This window comes from Aptenodytes patagonicus, chromosome 14 (assembly GCF_965638725.1).
Source record: "Aptenodytes patagonicus chromosome 14, bAptPat1.pri.cur, whole genome shotgun sequence".
NCBI classification, from domain to species: domain Eukaryota; kingdom Metazoa; phylum Chordata; class Aves; order Sphenisciformes; family Spheniscidae; genus Aptenodytes; species Aptenodytes patagonicus.
Window position 1 is genome coordinate 449,564 of NC_134962.1, and position 27,943 is coordinate 477,506.

General features: G+C 64.4%; 2 protein-coding genes across 9 annotated transcripts; one reads left to right on the forward strand and one right to left on the reverse strand.

The window, feature by feature from the left end:
• Nucleotides 1-10,884: 10,884 nt before the first annotated feature.
• ZNF335 (zinc finger protein 335) lies at nucleotides 10,885-21,392 on the forward strand. 8 transcript variants are annotated; one of them, XM_076351745.1, is made up of 28 exons: nucleotides 10,885-10,940; nucleotides 11,369-11,600; nucleotides 11,984-12,257; nucleotides 12,698-12,775; nucleotides 13,022-13,351; nucleotides 13,496-13,630; nucleotides 13,712-13,870; nucleotides 13,988-14,246; nucleotides 14,353-14,530; nucleotides 14,614-14,726; nucleotides 14,934-14,952; nucleotides 15,160-15,276; nucleotides 15,364-15,440; nucleotides 15,559-15,719; nucleotides 15,850-16,079; nucleotides 16,158-16,266; nucleotides 16,371-16,465; nucleotides 16,614-16,894; nucleotides 17,004-17,145; nucleotides 17,217-17,606; nucleotides 17,696-17,838; nucleotides 18,201-18,340; nucleotides 18,865-18,968; nucleotides 19,102-19,179; nucleotides 19,365-19,448; nucleotides 19,625-19,690; nucleotides 19,885-19,966; nucleotides 20,564-21,392. In XM_076351745.1, the coding sequence occupies exons 2-28, from the start codon at nucleotides 11,400-11,402 to the stop codon at nucleotides 20,680-20,682; spliced, it is 4,164 nt and encodes a 1,387-aa protein (XP_076207860.1). In that variant the 5' UTR covers nucleotides 10,885-10,940; nucleotides 11,369-11,399; the 3' UTR covers nucleotides 20,683-21,392. The 8 variants fall into 8 exon arrangements, with proteins under 8 accessions (XP_076207860.1, XP_076207863.1, XP_076207862.1 ...); XM_076351748.1 differs by having other exon boundaries at nucleotides 20,567-21,392; XM_076351747.1 differs by having other exon boundaries at nucleotides 17,007-17,145.
• A 4,336-nt stretch (nucleotides 21,393-25,728) lies between these two features.
• Nucleotides 25,729-27,823, reverse strand: LOC143166894 (E3 ubiquitin-protein ligase RNF182-like). The gene is made up of 2 exons (XM_076351738.1): nucleotides 27,748-27,823; nucleotides 25,729-27,302 (listed from the first exon to the last, which is right to left on the reverse strand). The coding sequence occupies exon 2, from the start codon at nucleotides 27,268-27,270 to the stop codon at nucleotides 26,548-26,550; it is 723 nt and encodes a 240-aa protein (XP_076207853.1). The 5' UTR covers nucleotides 27,271-27,302; nucleotides 27,748-27,823; the 3' UTR covers nucleotides 25,729-26,547.
• Nucleotides 27,824-27,943: the final 120 nt, after the last annotated feature.

The window sequence follows — 27,943 nt, forward strand, 5'->3', positions numbered from 1 at the left end:
CTCCGGCGGGGCCCACGGGACATGGGGGTGCCCCGTCCTCGCCACCGGCTGCTCCATAGGGCGCTGCTGACTCAGGTTCCCACCCGGCGCAGCACAAACCTCGCCATGGGACAGTGTTTTCCTGCTTCTCCCAAAGTGCCAACGCTTGTGGGAACGGGAGTGGTGAAGGGGAAAACAAACAGGGACGAGGAGCGAGAGGAAAACAGATGGCAGAGAGGAGGGAAAGGTGCAGTGTCAGCCGTGGGAGGTGGGAGGGCTGGTGTAGCCCAGTGATGCTGCCCGAGACACAGGTCCCAGGACGGGTCCCCCTTCCGCAACTCTCGCTAACCCCGGGCTCGCGGGGCCCCGCTGAGCCCTCAGCTGTCCTCGGGAGGATGATCTTCCCGGGCCACCCCATCCCTGTTGGTGCCCTGTGCTCCTGGCTCCCGAACTCCCCAGGCTGTGCCCCTGCAACCACCCCCTCCCTGCATCACCCTGGCTCTGGCTGAGCCAAACAAACAGCTCCTGGCCCAGCCAGAGGACGAACAGGTTACGCTGGCGTCCAGCAAGGCTGGGGGATGGCGAGAGGAGGGGGGCCGCGCTCCCCTGTGCCCTTGCAGAGGAGCCCCGATGCCCAAGGGAGGGCTCATCCCTGGGGGAGCATCACCCGTGCAGGGCAGATGGGCTCACTGAGGGGGGCTGACCCTGGGTGCGGGCTCTGCCCCGGACCCCCTCTCCGCCCAGCCAGGGTCCCGTGGCCCCGCTCCCAGCCCAGCTGCATGCAGGGGAGCCGCCGAGCGGCGGGCGCCCAGTGCCGGCAGGATGCAGTGCCGGGGCTGCGGTTGGCCTGGCGCGGGGAGCTCACAGGCAGCATGAGCCCCGCCGGGAGGAAGCGGAGCTGGGAAATCGCAGGGTTGCCTCACTCCCCACCACAGCCCTGCAAGAGCAGCCCTTGTTCCTGGATGGAGGAAGTTGCTCCACAAGCAGCTGCTGTCCTGCGTCCTGGCATGACAAACACGTCCAGCCCACCGTGCCTGCGCACAGCCCTCTCCTGGCAGGACGCAGGCCAGGGACCCCCACAGCCAGGCCACCCCCACTGTCTCCCCTCCCCATGGGGTCCAGCCTGCTGCCCCTCACCCCTGTGCGTGGCCCAGCTCTTTGCAAGGCAGGAGGCAGTGGCTCCCTGTGCTCTCTGCCTGGCCAGCAGCCAGAGCAACAATGGGGCTCTGCCAAGGCGCCCCAAGGCCCCCGCTGCAGCTGACAGCTCCTGGGGTGCGCAGGGAGCAGGCATCACTCCATGTCCTCCGCTCTCCAGGCTGCCAGGACCTCAGCCCACAGCACATGGAGCCAGTGCCGGAGATGGATGCAAAAGCACCGCTGGGAGGACGCACCCCTGGGGCAGCCCGGGCAAGGGGATGTCTGACACCAGCTCCGGGGCACAGCCATGGAGGCCAGATCTGGCTCTGGCATCCCCACTGGCCTCCCCAGCGCTGTGGCAAATCCCTGGACCTTTCCCATGCTATTCCCATCCCTCATTTCTGCCGCATGCAGGAGCCGCAGCTCCCACAGCCTGAGCACACTGCCACGGCACTGCCTGTACCGCACTGCACCGCCTGCAGCACCCCTGAGGGCAGAGCCATGGCCGAACAGAGCAGAGCAGTGCTGACCGGGATGGGGCTCAGAGGAGAGCGATGGCAGGAGGAGCCGAGAGCCAGGGCCCTGCACACCGCGCAGCCCGTCCTAGCAAGCCCACGCTTGCCCGGCTCCAGCCAGCTCCGGGGTGCACCGGCAGGTCCGTGGCCAATGGCCCCAAGCGTCCTTGAGCTGGGCGGCTGGGGTCCCGGCAGGAGGCTGCCAGCCACAGCTCTGCCCCCCCAACCTGGCCTCTCCCACTGACTCACAGCCCCACTCGCCAGCTTCCTCCTGGCACCGGCCCGGGGGATTTTCTGGTGACTCTCTGGAGGCTCTGCAGGGAGCAGGGGCAGGGCTGGGGCAGCAGGGAAACCCCCGTGTCTGGCAACACCAGCAGCCTCAGAGCTGGGCCGGGGAACTCCATGGGGACAGGCTTGGCGCTGCCAGCACAAACCCCGCAGGCAGCCCCAGCCCCGTGCAGGGCCAGGCCGGGGAGCTGGGGCAAGGCACGGGTCCCTCGGCACAGGTATATGCAGAGGGATGCTCAGGGCAGCCGGTGCCGCTGGTGGGAGAGGAGGGCGGTGGTGAGCATGGGCAGCGCAGCAGGCGGGAGAGGGCTTTTGGCTGCCAGGGACCCCAAGAGCATCTGGGTGCTCTGCCCAGCCCATGTCTGCCCAGGGGCACCGTTTACACCCAGAGCCCCTGTAAGGATGAACGATACGGAAAAATCTACGCAGACGTCCTCCATCCCAGCCAGCTGCCCAAGCCACGAGGCTGCCCGTCACCACCACTGAAACGGGAAGGAACAGCCACCGCAGCCCCTTCCCACACCCTTACTCATGGCCACCCTCACACAGGAGGACACCACAGGGACACCCCTGTGGGAAACAGGTCCAGGACCCTGGCTGGGGCTGGATGCCTGCCTGGATCCCTGCCAGCGAGGAGGCAGCCGCCCTGCCCGGGGCAGAGGCTGATAGGACATGGTGGCACCTCGGCCAGGCTGCAGGTCTCCAGCTGGGAGGTGCTGGCTGGGCCAGCAGCAAGGTTTGGGGGGGCCGGACAGAGCCAGGGACCCCCAGAGCTGGGCCTGGGCTCTCCCCAGCTCTGTTCCCCCAGCGCAGGTGAGCAGAGTGGGGGCCAGCTGGGGAGGGAGCACAGCACCAACTGGCCAGGGGAGAGGTCCGACAGCTGCGGCCATGGGGTGCATCAGGGTGGCAAAGGTTGTGGGAGAGCTGAGGAGCAGGGGGGCAAGGAGACACCTGGCTGCCACAGTTGCTGCCTCCCACCTGGGGAGCCCAAAGAGCCAGGCAGGGGACAGGGGGGGATGCGGGAGTGAGGGGCAGGCCCAGGCATGTGGATGGCATCGGACGCCCTCCTGGCACGAGGGGACAGGCAGGAGCGCGGCAGAGCATGGCAGAGGGGAAGCAGGGCGGGAGGGAGTCAGCGTCTTGTGTGGGATGTGTGAGACATTGCTGGGTCGGGGAGAGCACAGCGCCAGCCGCTGCAGGGAAGCACAACCTGTGCGGAGGGCAGGGAGCTGCTTGGACCTGTCAGCCGCCACACGCAGTGCCAGTGCCACAGCCACCACGGCAGAGCCAGATTCCCCATCCGGCGGGCAGGGCACCAGTGCATGCCCCCAGCCATGTTGGGCAGCTGCAGCTGCCAGCCCCACCGCCCCGAGCCCAGCCCTGCTCCCATCCCACGGGCTCCGCAGCACCCCGTGCCCAGGGAGCAGAGCTGCCACCCGCACACCGGCTGCCATGGCCAGCACCAGCCTGCCATATGGTGCAGTGTGCCGGGCATGGGGACGCTTGGCGCAGGAGCGGGACCAAAGGCACAGGGAGCAGCTCTGCGTCAGGGGCTTGGAAGCCCCACTGCTCCTGCTCAAGGGCTCCAGACAGAAACAACATTCCTGCACACACTTCCCTTATCTGCTGCCCTGACGTCGGGCCGCGCGTGGGCTGGGATCACATCCTCCAGCTGGGCCCAGGACCCTTCTTGGCAAACCACGCCGCATGCCACGGTCCCACAGCGCTCCCGGCACCACCGGTCCCCAGCCCTGCACGCCTTCCCCGCCTGCCCGATGCTCCGTGGATGCACCTGCTCGTCTCCCTGCCCATCCCTGCCAGACCCTGCCTGTCCCTTGCCTCACCTGGGGAACTCCCCACCCCCTCAACACCAGCTTCTTGCGAATTCTTCACCCGTTTGCCTGGACAGGAGGCGACGTCCTGCCCCCCAGCCCTGCTGCCCCCCCAGCCCCAGTGCCGCTGCTCTCCGCAGCCTCTTGTCTGGGCGAGGATGACGCAGCCGGTGTCAGCTGGGCGGATCACCTCTGCCCTGCAGGCACTGAAACCAGCACTGTAGTTTCATCACTCGGCAGCGCCGATCCCAGCTGCAAACCACACATGACGGATCCCCCCCAGCCGTCACACCAGCTCCAGGCACCCAGGTGGGTGGCACAGTCACCTCCCTGCATCGGGCTGGGACATCCCCCCTCCGCGCCTTCCTCGGCCCCTTCACAACCCTGGAACCCCCCCATCTGTTTGGGTCCCACAGGGATGCTGGAGCAGGAATCTCCCACCCAGCGCTCTGCTCCTCCAGGTGCTGGGGCTGGCGGCAGGCACAGCGGCACAGCCTGTGCCAAGGCTGCCGGGCAGCCTCCCTGCTGGACACATCCCTGCCGATGCCGGGAAGGGACCCAGCGCCTCACAGACCCCTGCGCAGAGCCCTCGCCACACGGCACAACCCCTGTGCTCACCTGCACCCTGCTCATCTCCACAAGATGGAGAGGAAACCAGGCTCCTGCCTGCTGGGAAGCCCTCAAGGTGGGAAATCCAGGAAGGGTTTGACGAGACAAGTCAGCCTCTGGCAGAGGCCTCTGAAATCGCCTTGGTGTTCGATCTGGAGGGAAAACAGCCCAGACCATCTCATCTGCTGGAGAGAGGTGTGAAGAGCCCGGCAGCCCCAGGCCGTAGGAAGGGGGTATGAGAGCTCCAAACACTGTGGGGCTCTTGTTTTCATGACTTGCTTTGCTGCAAACTCATTCCCATCCCTTGAACCTCATCCCGTCTCAGCTGTTACCTCCAGCTTTGACCAACTTTTGTTCTACCAAACTTTCCCTGCCTGCCAGGAGCAGGACCGCAGCGCGTTCAGGCACGTGAGAGGGGCGCAGGGCCTGGGGCTGCCCCAGCTCCCGCGGGCTGCACGGGGCAGCACCAAGACTTTGTCACCCGTGGTGGCTTTGGGAAGGGGTGTCCATAAGCAGCTCTGCTGCTATCATCCCCTCAGCCACCCTGGGGCCATCCCCTCTGGGGTGACCTGCCGGATCAGGCCCATGGAGGCCATCTCCTGCACCCCACGGGGGTAAGGCAGGGGCCGTGAGGGGAGCGGGGCAGGATGGAGCTGGGTGGCCGCAGGCTCCTCAAGGCACAGCTGCTATGCTGGACCATCAGCCGGCACGGCACGGCACGGGTGGGCAGCGCTTTGTCCCCAGCGGTGAGACAGGCACGGCAGCTGCCTGCTAAAACGGGAAGAGCAGCAATTGTGACAATGACGGCGAACCTGCCTGCCTGTCCGGCATGTGAAGGGGACAACACGGCGCCAGGAACCTGCCGGCTGTCAGTGACGAAACGGCTCAGGAATAGGAAGCGGGGGTTTGTAGAAGGTGAAATATGGGCAAAACTGGTTGTATTTAATTGTAAACTACAAGAAGCAGAAGGAAGAGCGGTAGATGCAACATGCTCGGATTTCAGTAAAACATTTGACAACTGTTCTAACGCTTGCTGCCAAATTAATTCAGAGCGGCTCAGTTGTCAACACAGGCATATGGACAAAACCCAGGCAGCCCAGGGAATGGCAAACGGCCTGGCTGTCAGCCGGGGAGCTGCTGGGGCTGCATGACCCTTGGGGCCTTTTAAAACCTCTTCTGCAGGCACGGGTGCCGCAGGAGGGGAGGAAGGCAGCCACCAGGCTGCGGGAGGACTGGGGATGGAGAGAGCTGCCACGCTGCCAGGGGAGAAGGGTTGGAGAGCACCCAGGCAAGAGCCACCAGCCCTTCGGGAGCTGCCGAGCCCTGCAGGTGCCTCTGAACACCACGAGGCAGAGAGCAGCCCTGGAAGCCCACCCGCTCGGCCCCGGGGTCCAGCGACCCGCTTCCATGGGGCAGGAGGGACCAACCAGACCAACACCGCACCCGGTTGCTGCCTGGTGGGGCTCAGGACCGCTGCCATGCGAGAGCCGCAGGGCCCCTCTGGCCTCCGAGGGGGTCCGGCCGCAGGCAGGGCTGCGGGGCCGGCTCAGGCTGGGAGCCCCCGCAGCAGTGCCGGGGTACTGAGCTCCCCTGCTCCACGGGTGCTCGGCAGGGCGAAGCCCTGTGCGGGCGATGCGCGCAGGCAATGGGAACGGCCCGGCACAGCACGTGTTTAAGGCCTCTGGGGCCCTGCTACACACACAGTTCTCCTGCCCACCTTGTTTATTTTACTTATATTTCAGTAATTTGCTGATTACCCTTTTTTAACTAACCAGCAGTGATGAATCAGCAGTGCAGGAGAGGGTGGAAGCCAGCGGCCTTGGACCGTGGCTCTGAGGTCTCAGGTTCTGGGAAGGAAGCCACAGGATCCCTCCAGAAGGGAAAAAAAACTACCAGCAGCAGCAGCAGCACTTCTGGCAGGCGAGGAGGGGCCGGGCAGGACCGCAGCCGCAACTGTTTGCATTTCAGCAGCTCCAAACACATCCTGGAAAGGCCGTTGATGGTCCTGAAGCCCTGCAGGAACGGCAGCCATGGCTCTGACCCGGGCGCAGGATGAGACACACGGGACAGGCAGTGTATGGCACGGCTCAGCGCCGCCGTCGCTCCAGCCGGTGTGCAGGACGGTGGGCACCGACGGCCCAGGAGGCAGCGGGACACAAGGAGGGCACCGTGGCCCCCTCCGGCAGGCAGGAGCACCCAGCAGAGCGGTAGTGGGGGCGCTGGCAGGGAGCTGGGCTGCGTGCTCCGTCCGGAGCTCGCCCAGCCCACGCAGTGCCGCATCGCCCCAAGGAGAGCCCCTTCGTGCCCACGGCGCAGCCGCCCGCAGCACCTCCCGGCCCGGCTGGGCTGGGCAGAGCCAGGGCCAGCGAGCCGCCTCCTGCCAAGGGGACCTTGCGAGGATATAAGTGGCCTCGCCACAGGCTTTCGTCAGCTCCTCCGAGCCCCTGGAGAGCAGCTGGGAGTGGCTCCTGCCTGTCTCGGGAGCGCCCTGCCTGAGCCCAAGGGTGGCATTACGGCTGAGGCCACGGGTTCAGCCGCAGCCTCGGTGGCCACAGAAAACGGGGCATTATCCTATGACACTCCCACCCATGCCAGTGCCCTGGGAAGCAGAGATCCCAGCAGGAACGGCCGGCACCAGAGGGAGGCTGCTCACCACAGAAGCACCAGTGGCCCAGCAAGCCCGGGGCACACAGCAGAGGAGCCGGAGCAGTGCCCGGCGGGAAGCTGTCCCGGCTTGCTGCCACCCCAGCACGGAGCAATCCCCTGGGAGAGCCCCAGGCGCCTTCTTCGGGAGCCGCTGTTGCTGGGAAGGAGCTGAGTGGTGAAGCAATCTGGTGTGAAGAAAAACCCATTTCCTGCAGCAAGGGCTGTTTTGCTCAACGTTTTACAAAATGTGCTGATGCAACTGCCCTTCCCAGGTGGGATATAAATACAAGCCTGGTGGATGTGGATTAATGCCCTGCAGCTACACAAACATCACCAGCAATGTTTTCTTTAAAAAGAAAAAAGGAAACAAGGAGGAACAAACAGCACGGACGACAAAACCACTGACTGTGGAAGTCTGGGATCTCCAGTTGCAGGGAGGCTGGAGGGGCGCAGCCCTGGGCACCGTGCTCAGCACAAGCCACCACCTATTCTGGGACACTGACTGGAGCCATTAGCTCATGGAGAAGCTATTGTGGGAGCAGGGCAAGCCCGTGAGGCGGGTCAGCGTGGTGAACAAACCGCCGCTGAGGACAGGGCAGACCAGCACGGCTGAGGGGCGCCGGCGAGAGCAGGACCCCGACCAGAGTCGCTCAGTCAGCGTGCTCTCGCCCTGACCCGAGCGGCAGCTTGTCCGGCTGTAGCTCCTTCCAAGCACCGCATCCGGGCTGGAGAGTGTGGAGCTGGGAAACCTTCTACCTCCTGGGACAGCCTGTCAGTGCAGCTGATCAACCGGCCTGTTAAAAATCAGCTTCATATCCCACTCGAGTCTTATCGCCTTATTCTCCAGGCACAAGCGTTTGTGTTGTCTTCTCAGCCTGTTCCCGAAAGGCCTTTAACCTGGCGCTCCCCCTGCTAAGGTATTTGGACACACATCCAATGCGTGCCGCATCCATTTTTGGATTCTCTTAAGCCTCTTGCCGAGCTTTCTTTGTGTTTTCTTTGGCCCTGAAATGATTTCAGGCACAGGAGCCACAATGGCACAGCATTATCAGAGAGGAGCTGTGCCTCCAGAGCAGAGCATGGGAGCTGTGCTTTGCCTGGCTTGGAAATTCTCCGCTCACCCCTGCTCGGGGGCACGCAGCATTTTTAAAAATAGCAGGTTATCCATCTCAGCAAAGCTCCCGCTGGTACAATCCTTTGAGACAGAGGACATGGGGTGTCTCTGCAGGGTAACAGGGAAGCTTTAAGAAACTTTCTATCAGTTGAGCCAGCATCAGGAGGGTCTGCACTAGCCCCTGAGGCTCCCAGAGGTCAGGCTGCTTTGCCCTGGAACCGTCATCTGTTGGGAAAATCCTTTGCTTGTCTCAGACAGCAGCTGACTGAAGGCAAAAAGAGAGGAAACCTGCTAGTCCGACACAAATCCATCCTGTTTCCTCTACCTGGGAGGCAGCTTTTCCCAGGGGTTCCTCCAACCCACCCCCCCTGACAGAAACGTGGAGCTTCCCCCGACAGGGAGCACAGGGACACCCCAAACCCACAGACGGAGCTGGCCCCGCGGCTGGTCACGGACAGTGCCGGGCTCCTCCAGCGTGAGCTACGGAGCTAGAGAGAGAGGACGTTGCCCACAGGAGCCCCCCGTGTCCTCCCCAGCTCCACTTCCCGCCCAGCAACTGCAGAGCTATGCAGGGTTGCTTTAAAGAGGAACAATGGGGGGAAAAAAACCCCAACCCCTTGGTCTCTCTCGGCTTCTGGCACAAATGGTGATCACAGCAGCCGGCTGCGCGCACAGACTCGGTACCCGAGTCACTGGCAGGCAGCGCTGCTGCAGCAGGAGCACTTGTGCAGCCAGCCCCTCCTCAGCTCCCGCCAGCCCGGGGATGGGCTTCACTGATGCTGTCACTCCGTGATAGGCATAAACCTTTCAAGGATGTATTTAATTAGCTTGAAAAAGAGCCGGAAGGTGCACGCGCACCAGGCTGGCAGTTCAGCGGCAGCTCCTCTGCTGCCTCTACCGGGCACACGGCGCCTCCGGGAAGTCTCGCCCGGGGCAGGAGGCGCTGGACAGACACAGGGGACCTGCAGAACCCCACAGAGGAGCCCCGGGCTGAGGGGGGGGTGAATCCAGCCACCGCCCTCCTCGCCCTGGACCAGAAGCACCACCGCCAAATGACGCAGAGCGCTGATCCAGCCCACCCTGCTCGTCCAACACCCGCCCACTCGGATTTCTGGCAGGCTAACTCCACGCTCGCAGACTCTGCCAGATGAGACACTGTCTGTCCTTCTGCAGCTGGCACCACGTCAGCACCAGCTCCGTACCGGCCGTTCTGGCCAGCGAGACAGTGCAACCGCCCGCCCAGACCTGCTCTGGACAGAGCCGCACTGCGGGCTGACTCAGTCCTAGTGGCCCCGGGACCCGGGACCACAGCCGGGATGCGAAGCCTTGGCCCCCTCACTCAGCGAGCACGTCCCTTCCACAGGGACTGAGCAGCCAGGTTCAGCCCAAACATGTCCCAGCCTCGGAAGAGTGCAGGCACAACACGGCTGCTGTTCTTCCAGAAAAAACCCAGGATAGAGATGTTCTCAGTAGAGCACTGCAACATGAGAAAACATCGGTGAGAGCAAGGAGCCACCCAAGCCAGGCATTCATTAAAGACGTCAGTGCAAGCAGGGGGCGGCTGGGCCAGCCAGGCCCTCTGTCCACAGCTGAACTCGGCTGGAGACGGCACGCCACCGTGCTCGACAGCGCTGCCAGAGAGCTGGGGCAGCGGCAGGCTCCAGAACGCATCCCTGCAGGGACGCCGTGGCATCAGGAGGTGCTGGGAGCCCCCGGCCAAGCCCAGAGCAGCCCCCCAGCTTGCGCATCTCGAGCACGGGCGCTGGAGGTGCTGCCAGCAGCCAGCGCAGCTGACCCAGGCCTGCCAAACCGGGCACCCATCACCACCTGTGGTAGGGGGTGAACCAACCCTGATGACAGTTTGGTTAGCGAGAGAACAGAGGGAGATGGCTATTGTCCAGCTGCACAACTGCCATCAAAGAGGCAAGTTTGGCTTCTGTAAGACAGAGCAAACCTACAGCACCTGTCAGGCGCCATTCCCGCACCGGAGAACGAGGGGGAAAGTGCTTAACAGTCTGAGACACTGCGGCCACCGGGGCTGAACACGGTAAGGCTCCCGGGCCGCTGCAGGAAAGGGCACGGCAGAGGCCGCCGCAGCTCGGCCAGGGTCGCTCCGGGGAAGGGCGGCCCCAGCCGGGTCCGCAGAAGCGACCACGAGCCGCGCCGGGCTCCGTGCCCACCGCGGGCTACAGAAAGGGAGCCGAAGCGCCGGGGCTGCACGGCACTGCCGCGCCGGGACAGGGCCGGGCCGGGCCGGGCCGGGCGCGGGCCGCGGCGCTGGTCGGTACCGCAGAGCCCCCGCTCCGCCCGCGGCGGGATGGGGCTCCGGCTGGGGGCTGCGAGGCGGCCGCAGGGCACAGCCAGCGCGGCCGGGCCGAGCGTGGCCGGGCCGAGAGCCCCCGGCCCCGGCCCCGGCCCGCCGCTGCCACTTCCGCTTCCGCCTTCTCATCACGTGACGGGCGCAACCCGGCGCGACGCCGACGCTCAGGGCCCGGGCGCCGCTTCGTGACGCCATGACGCAGGGTCGCGGCACCTTCTCCATGATCCCTCCGCGGAGAAAGTAGTCCCCGGCGGGGCGCCGAGGCCTCCCCCAGCCCGCGGGCGGCGGGCGGCGCCGCTCGGTGCCGGGAGGCGGCGGCGGCCGGAGCGAGGAGCGCGTCCCCGCGGCGGCGAGCGCCGCGGGTGGGGCGGGGGCCGGGGTAAGTAGTCCCGGCGCGGGGCCCGCGCGGCCGTACCGCTGCGCAGCGCGAGGGCGGGGGGGCATGGCGGCCGCCGTGATGCCGGCTCCGGCGGAGGCGCGGCGGGGCCGCGGCGGGCTGGGTGAGGGCGCGGGCCGGCGGGCGGGCGGCGGCGGCGGGCCCCCTCGCCCCGCCGCGGCGGCGGCTCCCCCGCCCCGGCGCACCGGGGCCGCCCCGCCGTGTGCGCGCGCGCGGAGGCGGCGGGGGGGACCCCGCGGCAAGATGGCGGCCGGGGGCTGGGCAGGGCCGCGGGGCATGACGGGACCGGGGGCGCCGGGCGGCGCCGGGGCCCCCCGTGAGGGCGGCCGGGACCCCCGGGCATGGCGCCGCGGCGGCTCCGGGCCCTCCGCGGGTGCCCCGAGGGGCGGCCCGGGGACCCGGGCCGGGCGAGCCGGGTTGCGCGGAGCCGCGACCCCGCGGGCCGGGACCCCCGCAGCGGCCGGGGCCGCCCGGAGCGGCGGGGAGCGGGCGGCGGGCTGCGGCCCTGACGGCGGCGGCCTGCCCCCTCAGGTCGAGCCTAGGCGGCCCCGGCAGGGCGGGCATGGAGGAGAATGCGGTGGAGAGCAGCAGCGACGCGGCCCCGCAGGCGGCGCGGGAGGAGCCCTCCGAGAGCGGCCTGGGCGTCGGGACCTCGGAGGCCGTGTCGGCAGACAGCAGCGACGCCGCCTCGGCCCCCGGCCCCCTCTCCCGAACAGATGACTCCGGTGTGGGCCAGAGCTCCGACAGCAGCGGGGTCTCCTTGGTAGGAGCTAACGGGGAAGGTGGAGCGGCAGTCTGCTTGGGGAAGGGAGGGCAGCTGTGGTTCTGGTTCCTGAGAATTTCTCTAGACGTTTCTGGCAAACTGAACTTCAGGAGCCAGCTCTGTAGCTCAGCAGCCTCGGCAGGTGCTGTTACGCTACCGGTCGGGTGTCTGCTTGCTGTTCTGAGAAGGAGAACTCTCCCTGGTAGCAAGAGCAGCCCTGGAGATCCAGGGTCCTTGGCAATACCGAAGGAATTGCTCTGATACCTTTCCTGGCAGTTCTGCAGTGATACGCCGGTGTCGTTTGCATATGCTGGCTCCCCCAAGGGCCTGGCCTGGCAAAGGTCTCTCAGCTGAGCTCTTTTGGCCTCTTTTTTTTCTGCCAGGAAGAGGTGTCGGAGAGCAGCTCCAGCACAGATGCCATTCCCCGGATTTACCTGCCAGATTCATCCTCCATTGCCCAGTCCACCTTGGTCTCCAGTGTCTCTACTGTGAGCCAGTCCATCATGGTGTCAGAGTCCCCACAAGTCCTGGTCCACTCCAGCGTCATCACTGATGGAGCCACGATCGTGTCAGACTCCACCGCGTCCACTTCCTCGGACCTAGGCTCTGCTATCGACAAAATCATCGAGTCCACGATTGGGCCTGACATCATCCAGAGTGAGTGTGTGCTCCCAGCTGCTCGCGCACGCAGCAGACCTGCCCGCTCTCCCTCTGGAGTGCCCCACGTGCAAATGGCTCGGGGTGCTGGGGCTGGGGAAGGGAGCTGCTGCTGTGCCAGACACTGGGAGGTGAGGGGGAAATGTGTACGTGCATACGTATGCATCTCGATCAGTGGGCGTTTCTTTTCTTGCCTTGCTGCAGTAGCTGGGCGGTTTGATGAGGAGTTTGTGGCTGCTGTGGCTGCCGGACAGACGTCCCTCTGTCTGGCTGCTCCTTCAGCCGCGGTGCCAGCAGCCTAGGGCAGGCTCTGTCCCTGGAGCCAGACCTTCCTCGCCCCTTCCCGCTTGTGTCTGAACATGGGAGAGCCCCAGTGAGCCCAGGTGACTCTACAGGCCCCGTGTCTGGCAGTAACCACTCTGCTCTCCTCTTCCTCCCAGGCTGCATCGCCGTGACCAGTGCGGAGGATGGTGGGGCAGAGACTACGCAGTACCTCATTCTGCAGGGCCCCGATGACGGTAAGGGTGTGCCCTGGGGCGTCCAGTGGTGGCTGTCTCTGCCTCTGAGCCTGTTCCACAAGAGTGGGGCCTGGAGCAGGTATCCCAGCTACATCGGCCACAGTGCCTGTACCAGAGTCCCTGTGGATGTGCTGACTGTTGGGAGCTTGTTACTGAGCTCATGTTCAGCCCTGTGCCCCAGGTGTGGGTGCAGCCTGGATGCAGGTGAGGGTCTGCTCCTTGGCTGAGCTGGTTTTGGTGTTTCAGGTGCCCCCATGGTGTCCCAGATGGCCACCTCTGCTCTGGCCAATAGCTTGGCGATAGAAGCTGTTGCTGATGGACCTACCTCCACATGCCTTGACCAGCCTGGCCCTTCAGACCCTTCCGAGCAGTTGGAAGTGCTGGAGCTGCCCACACGGCCAGATCAGGCCCGAGAGGCAGATGGTGGGGAGGAGCTGGACCAGCCGGACATGGAGACCCTGGAAGAGATGATGGAGGTGGTGGTGGTGCAGCAGTTCAAGTGCAAGATGTGTCAGTACAAGAGTGTCTCCAAGAAAACGCTAATTAACCACATGAAAGAGCGGCACTTCCAGCCAGGTGTGTGCTGAGGGCTGAGGAAAATTTATCTTACTGCGGATGGGCTCTGCTCTCTCCGGGGAAGAAACAAGGGGAGGAGTATGAGTGTAAGGACGTGTTCTGTCATACAGTCCGGTAAAGTTTTTGTTCTGTTCTCTGTGGCAGTGGGTTCAGCTCTGGCTTTGAAGAAAGGACGTCCACGAAAGGGGGGATCTGCTCCAAAGACTGCAGAGGAGGAGGTCCCAGAAGAAGAAGAAGATGACGATATCATGGATGCTGGTGCTATTGATGACCCTGAAGGTAGGACTCATCCTCCCCACATCTTATGTAGCTTAGTCTTTTCCCAGTCTCTGTCTGACGTTTTGGGCCACTTACTTCCAGAGGACAGTGACTATAACCCAGCTGAGGATGAGCCCCGTGGGCGACAGCCCAAGTACAGCCGCACTGTCCCCACATCCAGCGAGGAGAGGCCGCGTCGACGCCCGGGGAGACCCCGCAAGTTTCCTCGTCTGGAGGACATGCCCCAGGACGTGCCTGAAGGTGAGGGAAGTGGGAGGCAGCAGCCCCATGCTGGGCTGGAGCAGGAAGCAGTACGCGAGCTCCCGGGAGCCCGCAGGGAGGGTGTGTGACAGAGCTGTGCTGTGTTCTGTCGAGCAGGAGGGGAGGTGGAGCCCTTGGTGACGTCCCAAAGCACACTGAGCCGTGAGCTGCAGAACTCGGAAGCAGCCAGTTCCTCTGGCCTGGAGAACGGGACCAGCGAGAGCCTGGCGGAGCCCAGCATCAGCCAGTCTGACTCTGAGAACAAGGACCCTTCCTCCAACACCGGCCCCGAGGAGGCAGACGTCATCCCCAGGAGGCGAGGGCGGCCCTCCCGCCGCTTCCTGGGCAAGAAATACCGCAAGTACATGGGGCGCAGGTGAGGGGTGTGTGCCGAGCCGGTGCTGGGCCCTCTGGCCTGTGCCCAGGGCCGGTCCAGCCCCTGTTTGCCACCACAGCTCTGAGCCCCGGTCCTGTTTCCGCAGGTACTACTACAAGTCACCCAAGCCCCTGATGAGGCCCTACCTGTGTCGTATCTGTGGCTCACGTTTCCTCACGCACGATGATCTGCGTTTCCACGTCAACTCGCACGAGGCCAATGACCCGCAGCTCTTCAAGTGTCTTCAGTGCAGCTACCGCTCCCGGCGCTGGTCCTCCCTCAAGGTGAGCACCATCTGTCCTGCTCCTGTACACACGAGGGTGGCTGGTAGCCCGAGGTCTCACAGCCCCCACTCTACTTCTCGCAGGAACACATGTTCAACCACGTGGGCAGCAAGCCCTACAAGTGCGAGGAGTGCAATTACACCAGCGTGTACAAGAAGGACGTCATCCGGCACTCCACAGTGCACAGCCGGGACAGGTAAGGGAAGTGCAGTCCTAGAGACTGTCTTGCAGCCTGGCTGAATGGCACTAACACTGTTCCTCCTGCCCTGGGAGGGCAGCCATGGCTGCCCCTTCCCCTGACGTCTGGCCCTTTCCAAAACGGGTAGTTTTGGTGTCTGGGTACAAGGGAGCTCGGACTTGGGATGTAGCTGACACCAAGGGGGTTTTCTTCTTTCTTTTTCAGGAAAAAGAGAGCTGATCCGGTGAGTTTGAGTAGCCTGTTGGCTTGTCTCTCGGCACTGTTATATGGGAAGAGGCATGTCTGGGCCTCCCACAAATTCTTGGTGCCTCGTTGAAGGCAGTGTTTCTGAATCACCTGAGGAAAGGCAGCCCAGGTCCTGCAGTGGGGAGAGGGTAAGGAAACTGGTGAGCCCCTCCCAGGTGAGCTCATCTTCATGCTCTCCCTCCAGCCCCCAAAGCTGAACTCCTTCCCGTGCCCTGTATGCAACCGTATCTACCCCATGCAGAAGAGGCTTACGCAGCACATGAAGACACACAGCACGGAGAAACCACACATGTGTGACAAGGTGAGGGGGGGACACAGGCTGGGGAAGGGCTGGCAGTGAGTGAGGCTGGATGGGAGGTGAATGCTGCTTTGCTTTGTTTCGCTGCAGTGTGGGAAGTCCTTTAAGAAGCGCTACACCTTCAAGATGCACCTGCTGACGCACATCCAGGCTATTGCCAACCGCAGGTAGGAGCCTGGCAACAGCCTGCGGTGTGCCCTGGTAGAGCCCGTGTCCCGGCTCCCCCTCAGAGGGGAAGACAGAAGGTCCCTGCTGCCCGTGTGACGGGCGGCGTTGTCCTGGCAGGTTCAAGTGTGAGTTCTGTGACTACGTCTGCGAGGACAAAAAGGTCCTACTGAACCACCAGCTGTCGCACATGAATGACAAGCCCTACAAGTGCAGCTTCTGCAAGTACTCCACCTTCCGGGAGGACTTCCTGGTCTCCCACATGGCTGTCAAGCACACGGGTGAGAGGAGCTGTCTGCCTGCCCCGTGCCCCAACGTCCTACGCCCCCGCTTCTCCAGGAGGCGGTCAGAGCTTGTCTGCTCTCCCTGCCTTCCCTCGGGGACCCCCTGCTTGACTCCTGTGCCCCGCAGGAGGGAAGCCGTTTGCTTGCGAGTTCTGTCACTTCACCACCAAGCACAAGAAGAACCTGCGCCTCCATGTGCACTGCCGCCACGCCGACTCCTTCGAGGAGTGGGCACAGAGGCACCCCGAGGAGCCGCCCTGCCGCCGCCGCCCCTTCTTCACCCTGCAGCAGATCGAGGAGCTGAAGCAGCAGCACAGCCAGGTGCAAGCCTCAGCTGAGCCAGAGGCCAGTCCGCCGGTGAGTGCCGTTGCCCGCGCCCCAGCTCCTCCTGGTGCTCACCGGCCCCGGCCGCGCTGCCAGCTCTCTCTCACGCAGGCGCCTCTTGGCCCTGTCACCTACCACGCGGTCCAGGCCGTCCCAGGAGCAGAGCCCCCCATCCTCTCGCAGGATTCCCTGGGAGGGGCCACCATCATTTACGAACAAGGCAAGTGAGCTCTCGGGGAAGGGGGGCAAGGATTCAGGAGGAGGTGGGCGAGGATGGGGAGGAGGTGGGCGAACACGTGCCTGATCCTCTCCTGACCCTGACAGATGTGGCTGGATCAGCAGAACTGGCCACACAGACCGCCCTGGATCTCCTGCTGAACATGAGCACTCAGCGAGAGCTGGCCACGGGTTCGCTGCAGGTGAGGGGGGGCTGTGTCTGCCGGGGTGTGGCAGGGAGAGGCTTCCCGGCCCTCCACAGTCTCTCCACAGTGCCCAGCCCTGTTCCGCTTCAGGGGGTGTCTTGCAGAGCCTTGCCTTCCTCTGGCTGAGCTGCTGTCCCCCCCGCAGGTGGCAGTGGTGAAGCCGGGTGATTCAGGAGAGGCACAGGCCCCCTGTGAGCCGCAGGCACAGGAGGGGGCAGAGATGGACTCTGAGGAGCAGCAGCAGCAGAAGTTGGTAACGCTGCACATGGCAGAGCCTGGGGAGACGTTGGTGCAAGAGGCTTATGAGGAGGCGACGCTGGGGGGTTCAGAGCTGCAGCAGATCACTATCCCCTTTGGCGGGACGACAGAATACAGCATCATCACACCCATCAGTGAGGAGATTCAGGCTCCGGGCACGCTGTACAGGTCAGCTGTATGGGAGGAGTGGGGAGACAGAGGCAATTCTGACCTGAAGTGAGGAGGCTTTAGTGGTGAGGAGGATGAGGCAGATCCTCCCTGACCCTGTCCTCTCCAGCAGTGAGGAGGAGAGCCCTGCAGAGACCTCCCATGCGGTTGTGGTGAGTGAAGCTGTGATGACAGAGGAGGCCCTGAAGGACCATAACAATCACTATATCATGTCATCCGGCATACCGGGGAGCCAATTCCATCACATTGAGGTAAGGAGCTGAGCTTTCTCCCCGTCTTGGGCAGCAGCGTGAGCAGGTGTGACTGGGTGTTTCTCTCTCAGCCCCTCAGCGGGGATGCTGCCTTTCCCTCGCCTGCGGAGGGCCAGGAGGCACAGCCCACCAGCGTCAAGTGGCCCCTGGTGCAGTGTGTCACCAGGCAGCTCCAGAAGGACTCATCTTTATCCCCAGCCTCCGAGGGGCAAGAAATCTCATCCCCAAAGGTCAAGTGGCCTGCACTCCAAGGCATGGCCAAGAAGCTCTCATGCAAGGTTTCCACAGCCAAGAAGCTCTCGTGCAAGATTTCCACAGCCAAAAAGTTTTCATGCAAGATTTGCACAGCCATGTTCACAGGAAGAGCAGAAATGGAGAGTCACAAGAGAGCCCACATTGGGCCCAGCACCTTCAAGTGTCCCGACTGTCCATTCACTGCAGCCCTCTGGCCAGAGGTTCGGGTAGGTTCCGTGGCACAGAGCAGCCCTGGGAACAAGAGCTTTGTGGAAACGAGGGCTTTCTGACCCTGTGCTTGTCCTTCTGCCCCCAGAGCCACATGGTCCAGCATGCCAGCCTTCGGCCACACAAGTGCACCCACTGCAGCTTCGCCTCCAAGAACAAGAAGGACCTGCGCAGGCACATGCTGACACACACCAACGAGAAGCCCTTTGCCTGCCAGATCTGTGGGCAGAGGTGAGTGAAGCCTGCTAGATTGTTGCCGCTTCGAGAGATCCTGTAGAGCTCTCCAAGGCTCAAGAGGGGATAGGATGTTGGCAAAGAGCTGGCTGCCCCGACCCTACCCTGGGGAGCAGTCCCCTGTTAGAGGGGACTCTGCCCTTGAGAACAGTTCCTGCTGCAGGTGGACCCAGCTTCGTCTCCAAGGAACTTCTGCGTGGGGAGGTTCAGTACTTGGGCAGTGATGGAAATGTTTTGGGAGCTGAGACAGGCCATGTCATAGGACGTGCTCGTGGTGCCCGTGGCCTGGGTCCCTGCAGAGAGCACGGAGGCCCTGTGCTGCCCATGGCAAACTCCACCTCACTCTGTTCCTCCCGTAGGTTCAACCGTAATGGGCACCTCAAGTTCCACATGCAGCGTTTGCACAGCTCAGAGGGGAAGAGGCCAGGGGTGCCTGCAGCTGCTGCCCAGCAGACCATCATACTGAACAGCGACGAGGACACGCTGGCCACGCTGCAGAGTAAGATGTGTCCCTGTGACCAGGGGTGACCTGCGGGTTTCCTGTGGCCAGAGCCCCATGTGGGGATTCACCCAGCCTGTGGGCCAAGCAGGGCTGAGAAGGGTCGGGGCCAGGAGATTCCTGCTGAAGGTTGGGATTGCCAGCGGCAGCAGGACTCGGTGCAGAGACGAGGGTGCCTGGTGAGGCACTGACTGTTGCGGTTCTGTGCAGAGCTAGGGGTCCCGTGTTTCCTCCAAGCAGGTCCCAATAGATCAGTGCGTTGCGGGAGCAGTGGTGCTGTGAGCAGCTTATGGCTGAAATGGGAAGCAGAGTTTGCGGTCTGATGTGGAGGTTGTGTTTTGCCCACAGTGACCTCTAGCTTCTTTCATGTTGGGAGAGTTTGGTTTAGCTTCTGACCTTCTGTGAGCAGAGCTAAGAGACTGTCCTGTGCTCCTCGTTGGGGCAGGCACCTGGCAGGGGCTGCCTGGGAGCAGGGCCGGTCGGCAGCCCCAGCAGTGTCCGCACCGGCTTTCTCTGCGTTCCAGCGGCTCTGCAGTCCGGCCAGGCAGTGCTGGCTCCCGAGCGGCTGCAGCAGGCCCTGGGGCAGGAACACATCATCGTTGCTCAGGAGCAGAGTGTCACGAGCCAGGTGAGTCGGGCCTGTCGGTCTCATCCTCCCGCCCTGTGCAGCTGCTCCCCGCAAGCTGTGCGGGTTTCCTCCTCGGAGGGCTTGTGGTCAGGCCCACCCCCACTGACAGCGCTGGGCTCTTGCTGACCTGCAGGAGGAGGCTACGTACATCCAGGAGATCACAACTGCCGACGGACAGACAGTACAGCACTTAGTGACCTCTGACAACCAGGTGACAGGGGGGGCCACATCCCAGGAACCAAAAGATTCTGCGCAGCTGGAGTGGGGAGAGCTGGGGGCAGTGGGGCAAGGTGGGGTGGAAACAGGCACAGAAGACAGACAAGAACCAGCCCTGTTGCGGTGTGGGAGGTGGGCAGTGGTGACCTCTTTTTTGGGTCTGAATCTCTGTGTTTGCAGGTTCAGTACATCATTGCCCAGGATGGTGTACAGCACTTGCTTCCCCATGAGTATGTTGTTGTCCCGGAGGGACATCACATCCAGGTAAGCTTCAGGCTGTCTGCTCCCTTTGCGTGGTGGATGGGGCTCGTGAGGGTGCTGTGTGCGGGGCTCAGCCTCCTCCTGCTCCCTGTGGCTTGTTCCATTCGAGTCACAGTTTTGTTCAGGGGCTGGGACGCCCACTAGCCCTAACGCAGCCTCACTGCGGCTCTTGTCCCCAGGTACAGGATGGTCAGATCACCCACATCCAGTACGAGCAGGGCAGCCAGTTCCTCCAGGAGCCGCAGGTAAGGGGCTGGGCATGGTGGCTGAAGCTGACAGGGCTGCCATGAGATGGGCTCTGAGCACACAGCTGGAGAGGGAGGGATGTGAAATAGAAGGTGCATGTGAGTTGGTGACTCACTGCAGCAGCTGTGGCCAGAGCAGCACTCCAGGGGGGACCCTGCCCCTCCCGGACTCTCCTGTTCTCTCCTCCCTGCAGATCCAGTACATGCCTGTCTCGCCTGAGCAGCAGCTTGTCACCCAGGCGCAGCTGGAAGCAGCTGCACACTCAGCGGTCTCAGGTAGGACCAGGGCCGAGCTCTGGCGTAGCTCTGGCAGTCCCGTCTCCCCCTGGGTCTCAGGTTGCCAGTCCTGCTGGGCAGTTCGCGATGCCTGTTAGCAGCCAGAGATGCCGTGGTCTCGGCCCAGCTCTGCCTGCGGAGGCTGCTCATTTGCTGTAGCTGGCAGGGGTGGCAGGGCAGCAGTGCAGCAGCCGTTGGCGGAAGGGCCAGGGTAGGCGAGGCTAGATTGCCACCTTGCTGCCTGTGTCCCTGTAGATCTGGGAAGCAGCCAGCCTTGGTGTCTGAGGGGATATCTTTGCTGCTCCTAGCGTGTCAGTTCTGGAACGGTACCAGCTCTCTTCCCCTGGAGATGAGTTGCCGTGCTGGGAGGTGCAGCAGCTTCCACAGGGTGGAGACACCCTGATGTGTGTTTGCAGAGTTAACCGGAGCCAGGGTCCCCGCTGGAGCCCTGCGTGAGCGTGGTGGCCCTTGCGCTCACATCGTACGCCTGCCCGTTCCCCTGGAGGCAGGTGGCAAATGTGGAGGGGGCCCTGGGCAGCCACCTGCTTTCCCCCGCCCTCGGATGCAAGGAGGCGCTGACCTCCCTCTCCTCTGCAGCAGTGGCTGATGCTGCGATGGCCCAGGCACAGGGCGTGTTCACCGCCGAGGCAACGGCCGAGCAGATCCAGCAGCTGCAGCAGGGGATCCACTACGACGTCATCACGCTGGCAGACTAGCACCGGGGCCGGGCCCGGCTGGTGCTGGGACACCCGTGCTGAGCAGGACAGCTGCACCAGGCAGGAGCCTCCTCAGCCAGCAGTTGCCTTATTGCTTCGGGGCTACGAGGGACGTGCCTGAGCGCGCCGTGGCCGGGGCATGCTGCTGCTTGGCCGTGCGCCGAGGGTCCTGCGCATCCTCCCCGGCATGGGCAGCTGTCTCCAGCAGCGACTGCTCTGCAGCCGAGGCGCCGAGGCAGGCTGAGCGGTGGCAGCGCTCTCGTGTGGCCGGTCTCTTTGCCTGTTGCACTTGATGGTCTGAAATCCCTTTTCCTGAATCATGTCTGTGTGGGCCAAACTTGGATCGGTGTCTGCCTGGTACACGAGGATCCTGGGAGAGAGCCATGGGGCTGAGCACCGCCACGCGGTACAGTGTGAGAGGTGTGTGTGCAGCCGCAGCCATGCGCTCCCTGCTCCGCAGTTGTGGGGCGTGCGGTCCCGGCGTGAGGGCAGCCGTCCCTCCCTTGGCTTCTCCGGCCTGCAGGCAGGCAGCAGTAGGGCTTTGGACTGGAGGAACCCAGAGTAGGAAGAAGCAGGGGTGGAAGATGTTCTATTTTTCTTCTGAAGAGGGATGGACTCTGGAGTTGGTTCGTAGGTGGTTGCGGGAGGGGTTCAATTCTGACATTCTCAAGCTTTGACTATGCTTATGAATAAAAAGGGACTGAAACCTGCGTGTGCACCTGCCTGGAGGGTCCGTGGTCCTGCACCAGCGCCTGCCCAGCATCCAGCGTGTCCTGCTGGGGCGCAGGGGTCCCAGAGCCTGGCACTGGGGCTGGGCAGGTCGCTGCTGGCAGCTGTGGCTGCCCTGTGCTGTGAGCTTCCTCCGGCCCGAGTGACCTTGACTTCTGGGAAGTGAGCCGGGCATCTGGTATGACGGTGGGTCTGGGGCTGGAGTCATGAAATTAATCGAGTAGTAAACAGCCTAAATCCCATGTAACTCTGTCCCAAACTACACATGCCGCCCCTCCCTGAGCGGATTGTCTGGAAGTATTTACATGTGATTATAACAGCTAATCTCAGAGTTTTAGTTCTATGCTTTTGCATTAAACTGATTATCTGTGGAGGGGAAAAAGGCCTGGAACCACCCAACTTCGGCAAGAGCTTCCGTGAGGCCGGAGCCCTGCAGCTGCAGGACTGGTGTGTGATCACCGGGCTCGCAGCCGGGCTCCCAGTCCAGCTGGTGCAGGGGAAGGGGGTGGCACTGGGGCTTGTGCTGCGAACGTAGAGCCTGTGTTCTGCCCAAAATGACAGCAGTACGCTCCCTCCCTGGCTGCTGGGGCTGCCTGCTGTCCCCAGGGAGCCCACCGCTCATCCCCTGCCTCAGGGCTGCAGGCAACAGCCTGCCTGCACACTGGACACCTGGACCGGCGCGGGCTGGACCCCCTGACCTTCCTGCCCAGCTGGGGAAGCAGGGTGGGGGGGGCCCTGCACCTCCCCTGGGCGAGCAGCCTCGGCCACAGTCGGTTGTCGCTCTGTCCCAGACGTGGCTGTGTCCCCCCTCTGGCTGCAGCCCTGTCTGCCCAGCTGTGCCGGTGTGTGGCTGTGCCTGTCCGGCCGTGGCTCAGTCACCGTCCAGCTGTATCCATCCGCCATGTTGGTGGCTGGCCGTGGCCCTCCCTCTCCAGCTGTGCCGCACAGGGTTAAGGCACGCCGCAGCAATCCACAGGCGCTTTCCTAGATTACAGCCCCATTATCTAATAAAGTGGATCCGCAGCGCTGCCCGTGGCGCTGATTAGGGCTGGAGGAGTCCTGTGGGGACAAGGTTACGGGGCCACTGTGGGGCCGTGGCCAGGGCTGGTCCCAGCTGTCCAGCCTGGCCGTCCCCTCCCGGCTGGCAGCACAGGCTCCTGGCTACCCTGCGGCTTCCACGCCTGGGGCTGCCGAGAGCACAGGACCAGCCCAGGGTGGGGACGGTGCTGGGACGGATGGGACCGGGGCTCCCGGCTGCTGCACGTGGGGAGCTCTGGGTGCTGCTGGGGCTCTGGCCATGGGGCACAGTGGGGCCGCGGGAGCTCAGGGCCCCTCAGCACTGGCACCTCGGCCCTAGGACCTTCTGCTGTCACCAGGATCCTGTGCGGAGCCTGGGGATGCAGCAAGGCTCATTAGCACCAGTGACCTTCCCCTTCCCGTCCCTGGTCAGCGCTAAGCGGGTTTGTTACATATTTAATATCCTGAGAGCGTTATTAGTCGGTATTTAATGACGGATACAACCTGTGGGATAATCCCAGTCTGAGCAGAGGCGCAGCGGCAGGAGCCGGGCGGCTTGGGGCATCAGAGGCTCTCAGGGCCCCTTGCACAGCTGCCCACTGCTGCCCTGCCTGCCCGCTGCCCCTGCTCCGCCAGCAGGCAGGAATGCCCCGGTGCCTGTGGGGCCGGGTCCCCACCCAGGCAAAGGGTCCCCGGCCGTCCCTGGGGGTGCAGGGCCCCTTCCCCTTCGTCCTTTGCAGCCGGGAATCCAGCTGCAGGCATGGCAGCACTGGGGCTTGGGCGAGGACCTGGCCAAGCCGGAGGAGGAGCGGGCTCCGGGGCAGCACCTCACGCCACTTGCGTCCTACTGGGCCATGCACAAGTTCTCCCGCCAGCCCCTGGCCCTCCGACCCGGCCTGCCGTAACATGGGGGGCTCTGCCAACCCCTGCCCCGGGGCCAGGTCAGGGCTGGGGTCAAGGACGGGGACTGATGGCTCTTGGCACTGCAGTAGAGCCCCGCGTGTGGTGTGTCCCATGTGTGTCCCTGTGGGTACTGCATCCCTGTGGCCGTGGGTTGCTGTGGGACTCACATGGGCCCCATGTACCAGCCCCCCGTGCCGCTGCACCCCATCCCTGGGGGCTGCGTGGGCTGTGCTGGGGCCATGCAGGGTCGGGGGGCTGGGCAGGGCCGGGGTCCTGGTGTGGGTCCTGGACACGTCCTGGCTGGTGGCGATCAGGCGAGGCTGCTCCCTGCCAGTCCCTGCCCAACAATAGCCGGGGAGGGGGCGGTATCGGCTGCCCCAGATCCCTGCTGCCGCTTTCATGGGTGCTAATACCCTCTAATCAGCTGTCGGTCACTGCGGACCCTGGCAGCTATAAAACGCCTGGGAGCAGCTCCCCTGCTCCTCTCCCTGCAGCATGGCAGCTCCTCGGGGTGAGGGGAGCACAGGCCGAGAGCCACGGGGCTGCAGGGGGCCCTGGAGAGCCCTGCGGGGGCCCCCACAAGCCCTGCTGCCCTGTCCCTGCCCCATGCTGGCCGGCTACAGCCTGCTGCCACCCCCTCTGAGCCTCCTGGCGCCCTTGGTAAGTGCCGCACGGCAGCTCCCTGGGGGCCGGGATGTGGGCCCCCTCCCAGGACCGGGCTGGGGCTGTGTAGGGTGGTTGGGGATCTGCTGTCCCAGGTTCCCTGCACCCCCAAGACATCCCCCTGCCCCTCCCCCCGCACCCTCCTGCACCCCTGCACTTGGGGCACGCAGTGCCGGGCACAGGAAAGGACGAGGACGGGCAGGACCCAGCTCTGCCCCTTCCCGTGCGTGAAGGGCTGAGTCCCCACGTCCCCCAGCCCCTCTCCTCTGGCCGCGGGTGCCCCCCGCCCCATCCTGCCCTGACACCCCTATGCCCCCTCCAGGTCTCACCAGCCTACGAGGTGCCGCCAGGGCTGCTGCCCAGCACCGGGCTCTGCCCGCCCTACTGCTGGCAGCCCCTGCCCATGGAGCCGGGGCGGGTGAAGGCAGCAGCAGCACGGGAGAGCACCGGGGCGCTGAAGGCCTGGCTGGCGCGACACTCCAGAAACCCCTATCCCAGCAAGGGGGAGAAGGTGATGCTGGCTGTGGTCAGCCAGATGAGCCTCACCCAGGTCTCCACATGGTTTGCCAACGCCCGCCGGCGCCTCAAGAAGGAGAACAAGGCAGGCTGGGCACCGCGTGGCGCTTCGGACGGTGAGGCCAGTGAGGGCGAGGGGGCACCACCGGATGCCCCCCCCGGCCCTGACCCCAGCCTCAGCCCCATGCAGGATGGGTGCGGGGGCAGCCCCGACGGGGGGCCAGGCCCTGGGCAGGGCAAGCAGCCCCAGAAACCCAAGATCTGGAGTGTGGCAGCGATGCTGGCATCTCCCCCCAGCGAGAGCAGGTGCCCCCTGGGGGTTCCAGAAGTGCCAGAGCAGGGATAGGGCTGGGGCAGTCGTGCCCTGTCCCCAACAGCCTGGTGGGGGTCAAGACTGTGGCTGTGGGGAGGGGACAGCCCCATGGCAGGGCAGGACAGCCAGCCACAGGACCCAGAGGCTGCCCAGATGAGGAGAGCGGGAGGTCTGGGCAGGGAGGGATGCGGGGCACTAATAAACGTGATTCTGTCTTGGACCTCCTGGTGTTGCTTGTCTGCGGCGGGGATGCCGGCGAGGATGCTGGCGGGGATGCGGGCATCTCCACTGCCAGCGCTGCTGTGGGCAGCTCCACTGCCCCCGGGGAGCAGGGCAGGTCCTGCCTCAAGCCCCTTGGGCTGCCCCTTGCCCGGCCCCCCCTGCCCCCCGGTGACGTCCCAGCGCTGTCCAAAGTGGGACCTGCTTGCGCGCCTGGCCAGGCTGCCAGGGGTTTGCCGGCCCCACTGCTGGCTGCGGTCCCTGAGGGCCCGTCGTTCGGCAGAGGAAGAGCTGCAGCATTTCCAGGTGATTCGGTGCCTTCCTGACGCCTCCTCCCCTTTCCCCTCCCTGGATGTCCGGGGTCATCTGTGGGGTGAGCTCACGCGTGGGGTGCAGGGCTGGGGTGGCTGTCACAGTGCTGCACCATGGGGCAGCACAGGGAGGGACACACATTGACTGGGACACGCAGGTGGCACCGCACACGAAGGGGGCGGGGAGGGAACAGCAGCACCCGTCCGCTTGCTGAATGGGACATTGGCTGCTGGGACCGGGCTCAGACCCACCAGGCTCCCCCAGTCCCCCGGAGCCAGACTCACAACGGGCGGCTCCATGCAGCCCCAGGGGAGCTGGCCAGGGAGGGGAGAGGGGACGAGGAGCCCTGGGAAGGCACAGACACAGGGCAGAGCTGTATGCCAGCTTTTAATGTGCCTAAGAACTAGGAAACAGAAATCAAAAATAGACTTTGCTCTTCTTGATAAAAGTAATAAAATGGTTAGCGGTGTTAAATTAATCCTTACAAAACAAAACCCAAGGAGGTTAAATAAAGCCCAGAGGCTCCGCATAAAAACCACGATGACTACAAAACAGCTGCAAAGACGTCTTTACACACCAAAGAAAACTCCTCTTCTCCGCTCCTCCCCTATACGGTACACAGTGTCGGCGAACACGGGACTCACACATGTGGGAAAGAAACACGGATGCAATGGGAGCAGCCCTGCGAGGAGCACGGGCGCCGTGGACAGAACTATTTACACTATGGACACGGAGCTGTGCTGGTGCCAGTCCGGCCGCAGGAGCCCCCGGGCTCTGCCCGCCCTTCTCCTGCCAGCGCCGGGCTGTGGCCAGCTGCTGGGGCCCCTCCAGCCGCGGCGCTAGGCGCCGAGCACTCACGCTTCCTTAGTTGGGATTAGTCTCCCGGCTGCTGCTTTGCTCTCGGCCCAGCTCCTGCTTTTTGTCTGCTGTGGAGGAGGAGGATGAGGACAAGGAACTGAGGGTCCGGCCTGAATGCTTGTAGGCTGCAACGAGCTCCTGCAGCCGCTCTGGCATGAGCTCCCACTTGGCAAAGCCTGCACTGTTCTGCAAGGGAAGGCAACAGGCGCTGAGCATCTCCCCATGGTCCAGGCACACCACCACGCTGTGGGTTGGGGAACACCTGTACCCCAAAGGACAACACTCCAAGGTGCCCAAAGCCTCCCTGTATGGGCACAGGGCTTGGCTGTGCAGGGTCAGGAGTGGGGGAACCCAAAGACCTCCCGGCACAGACACTGGCAGAGGCTGTAGACAATGCAGAGGAGTAGGGTGGAGGGCACAAGGCTGACCAGGATGATGCCCAGGCTGTGGTGCTCGATGAGCAGGAGGTAGATGCCGAAGGGCAGGGAGCTGAAGTACAGGAGGCAGAGGACACCCAGCATGAAGCGGGGGACGGCTCGCCACCCCCAGGAGCGGCACTTCCCAGGGCCATGGCAGGGCAGTGCGTCCAGGCTGGCGGGGTGGTACAGCCGCACCACCTCCAGCCTGCCCAGGCCCTCCGGCGGGGCCACGTCCTCTGGCACCTCCAGGATGGTGACAACCAGGCAGTCGGGCCCGGGCGCAGGCTCCAGCACGCTGGGGCAGAGGAGGACCTCAGGGGACCTGGGGGGACCCTGCTTCTTGGCCCACTCACGGCCTGTCAGCAGGGCCAGCACCTCGCCATCATCCTGCAGGTGCTGCACGTCCCCACCGGGCACGGGGCTGTGCTGGCGGCAGAAGGGGCAGCGGAGCTGACAGGGCGACGCGTCCCCCAGCACCACCATCTTGCGCAGGCACTTGGTGCAGAGGCGGTGGCCGCAGCAGAGCAGCTTGGGTCTGCGGGTGCGGGCGTCGTAGCGGCTGTAGCAGATCTTGCACTCCAGCTCGGGGGCCGCGAGTGCCATCGTCTGAGGCCCCTGCTTGCCGTCCTGCTGGGCCATGCTCCCGGAGGGCTGGCTGGGGGCTGTCGGTGCTGGGGGGGGCAAGGGAAGCCGCTGTGAGCGAGGGCTCAGGGGGCAGGTTCCCGGGCCCTGCTGCACCCCATGGGCAGGGTCCCAGTCAGCCACTGGGGCTCTGTGGCAGAGTGGGGCTGGGGGAGCAGGGGCAGCGGCAGCAGCCCCCTCACAGGGCCGGCGCAGCCCGGCTGTAACCACCGGCTGGTGCCGCCAGTGCTGGGACTCGCCCCCATCCTGGCCTCCGTGTCTTTCCCGGGGGACGGGTCTGGCTTGCAGGGTGGGGGCCCAGGTCCCGGGTGCAGCTTGTCCCACCCCGTGCGTGCAGGTTCCCCGGGGCCCCAGGGCAGGGCCGGCTCCGGACACCGGGCTCTGCTTGCTGCAGAGCACGCAGCGCCCCCCCCCACCCCCGCCCACGCCCCCAGGCAGCGGGGCGAGCAGGCTCCCAGCCCACGCCCCCCGTACCTGCGGTCCGCGCCGGGGCTCCCGGGTGGGACGCAGCCGTGGGTAGGTCCCCGGCCCTGCGGCCCCGGTGGGCCGGGCTGCGGCCCTGTCCGCGGAGGCAGGCGGGGTGCCGGCGGCGGCGGGCGCCCCATGGAGAGGCGTGGGGTGCGCTGCCCGCCACGCTGCGGAGGCAGCCCCGGCGCAGGGGCTGCCAGCA

Coding starts and splice junctions, on each gene's coding strand:
- ZNF335 (XM_076351745.1), top strand. CDS start 11,400: ATGGAGGAGAATGCGGTGGAGAGCAGCAGCGACGCGGCCCCGCAGGCG. Junction 16,895..17,003: donor GCTCCGGGCACGCTGTACAG/GTCAGCTGTATG, acceptor TGTCCTCTCCAG/CAGTGAGGAGGAGAGCCCTG. Junction 19,449..19,624: donor CGGAGGGACATCACATCCAG/GTAAGCTTCAGG, acceptor TCTTGTCCCCAG/GTACAGGATGGTCAGATCAC.
- LOC143166894 (XM_076351738.1), bottom strand. CDS start 27,270: ATGGCCCAGCAGGACGGCAAGCAGGGGCCTCAGACGATGGCACTCGCG.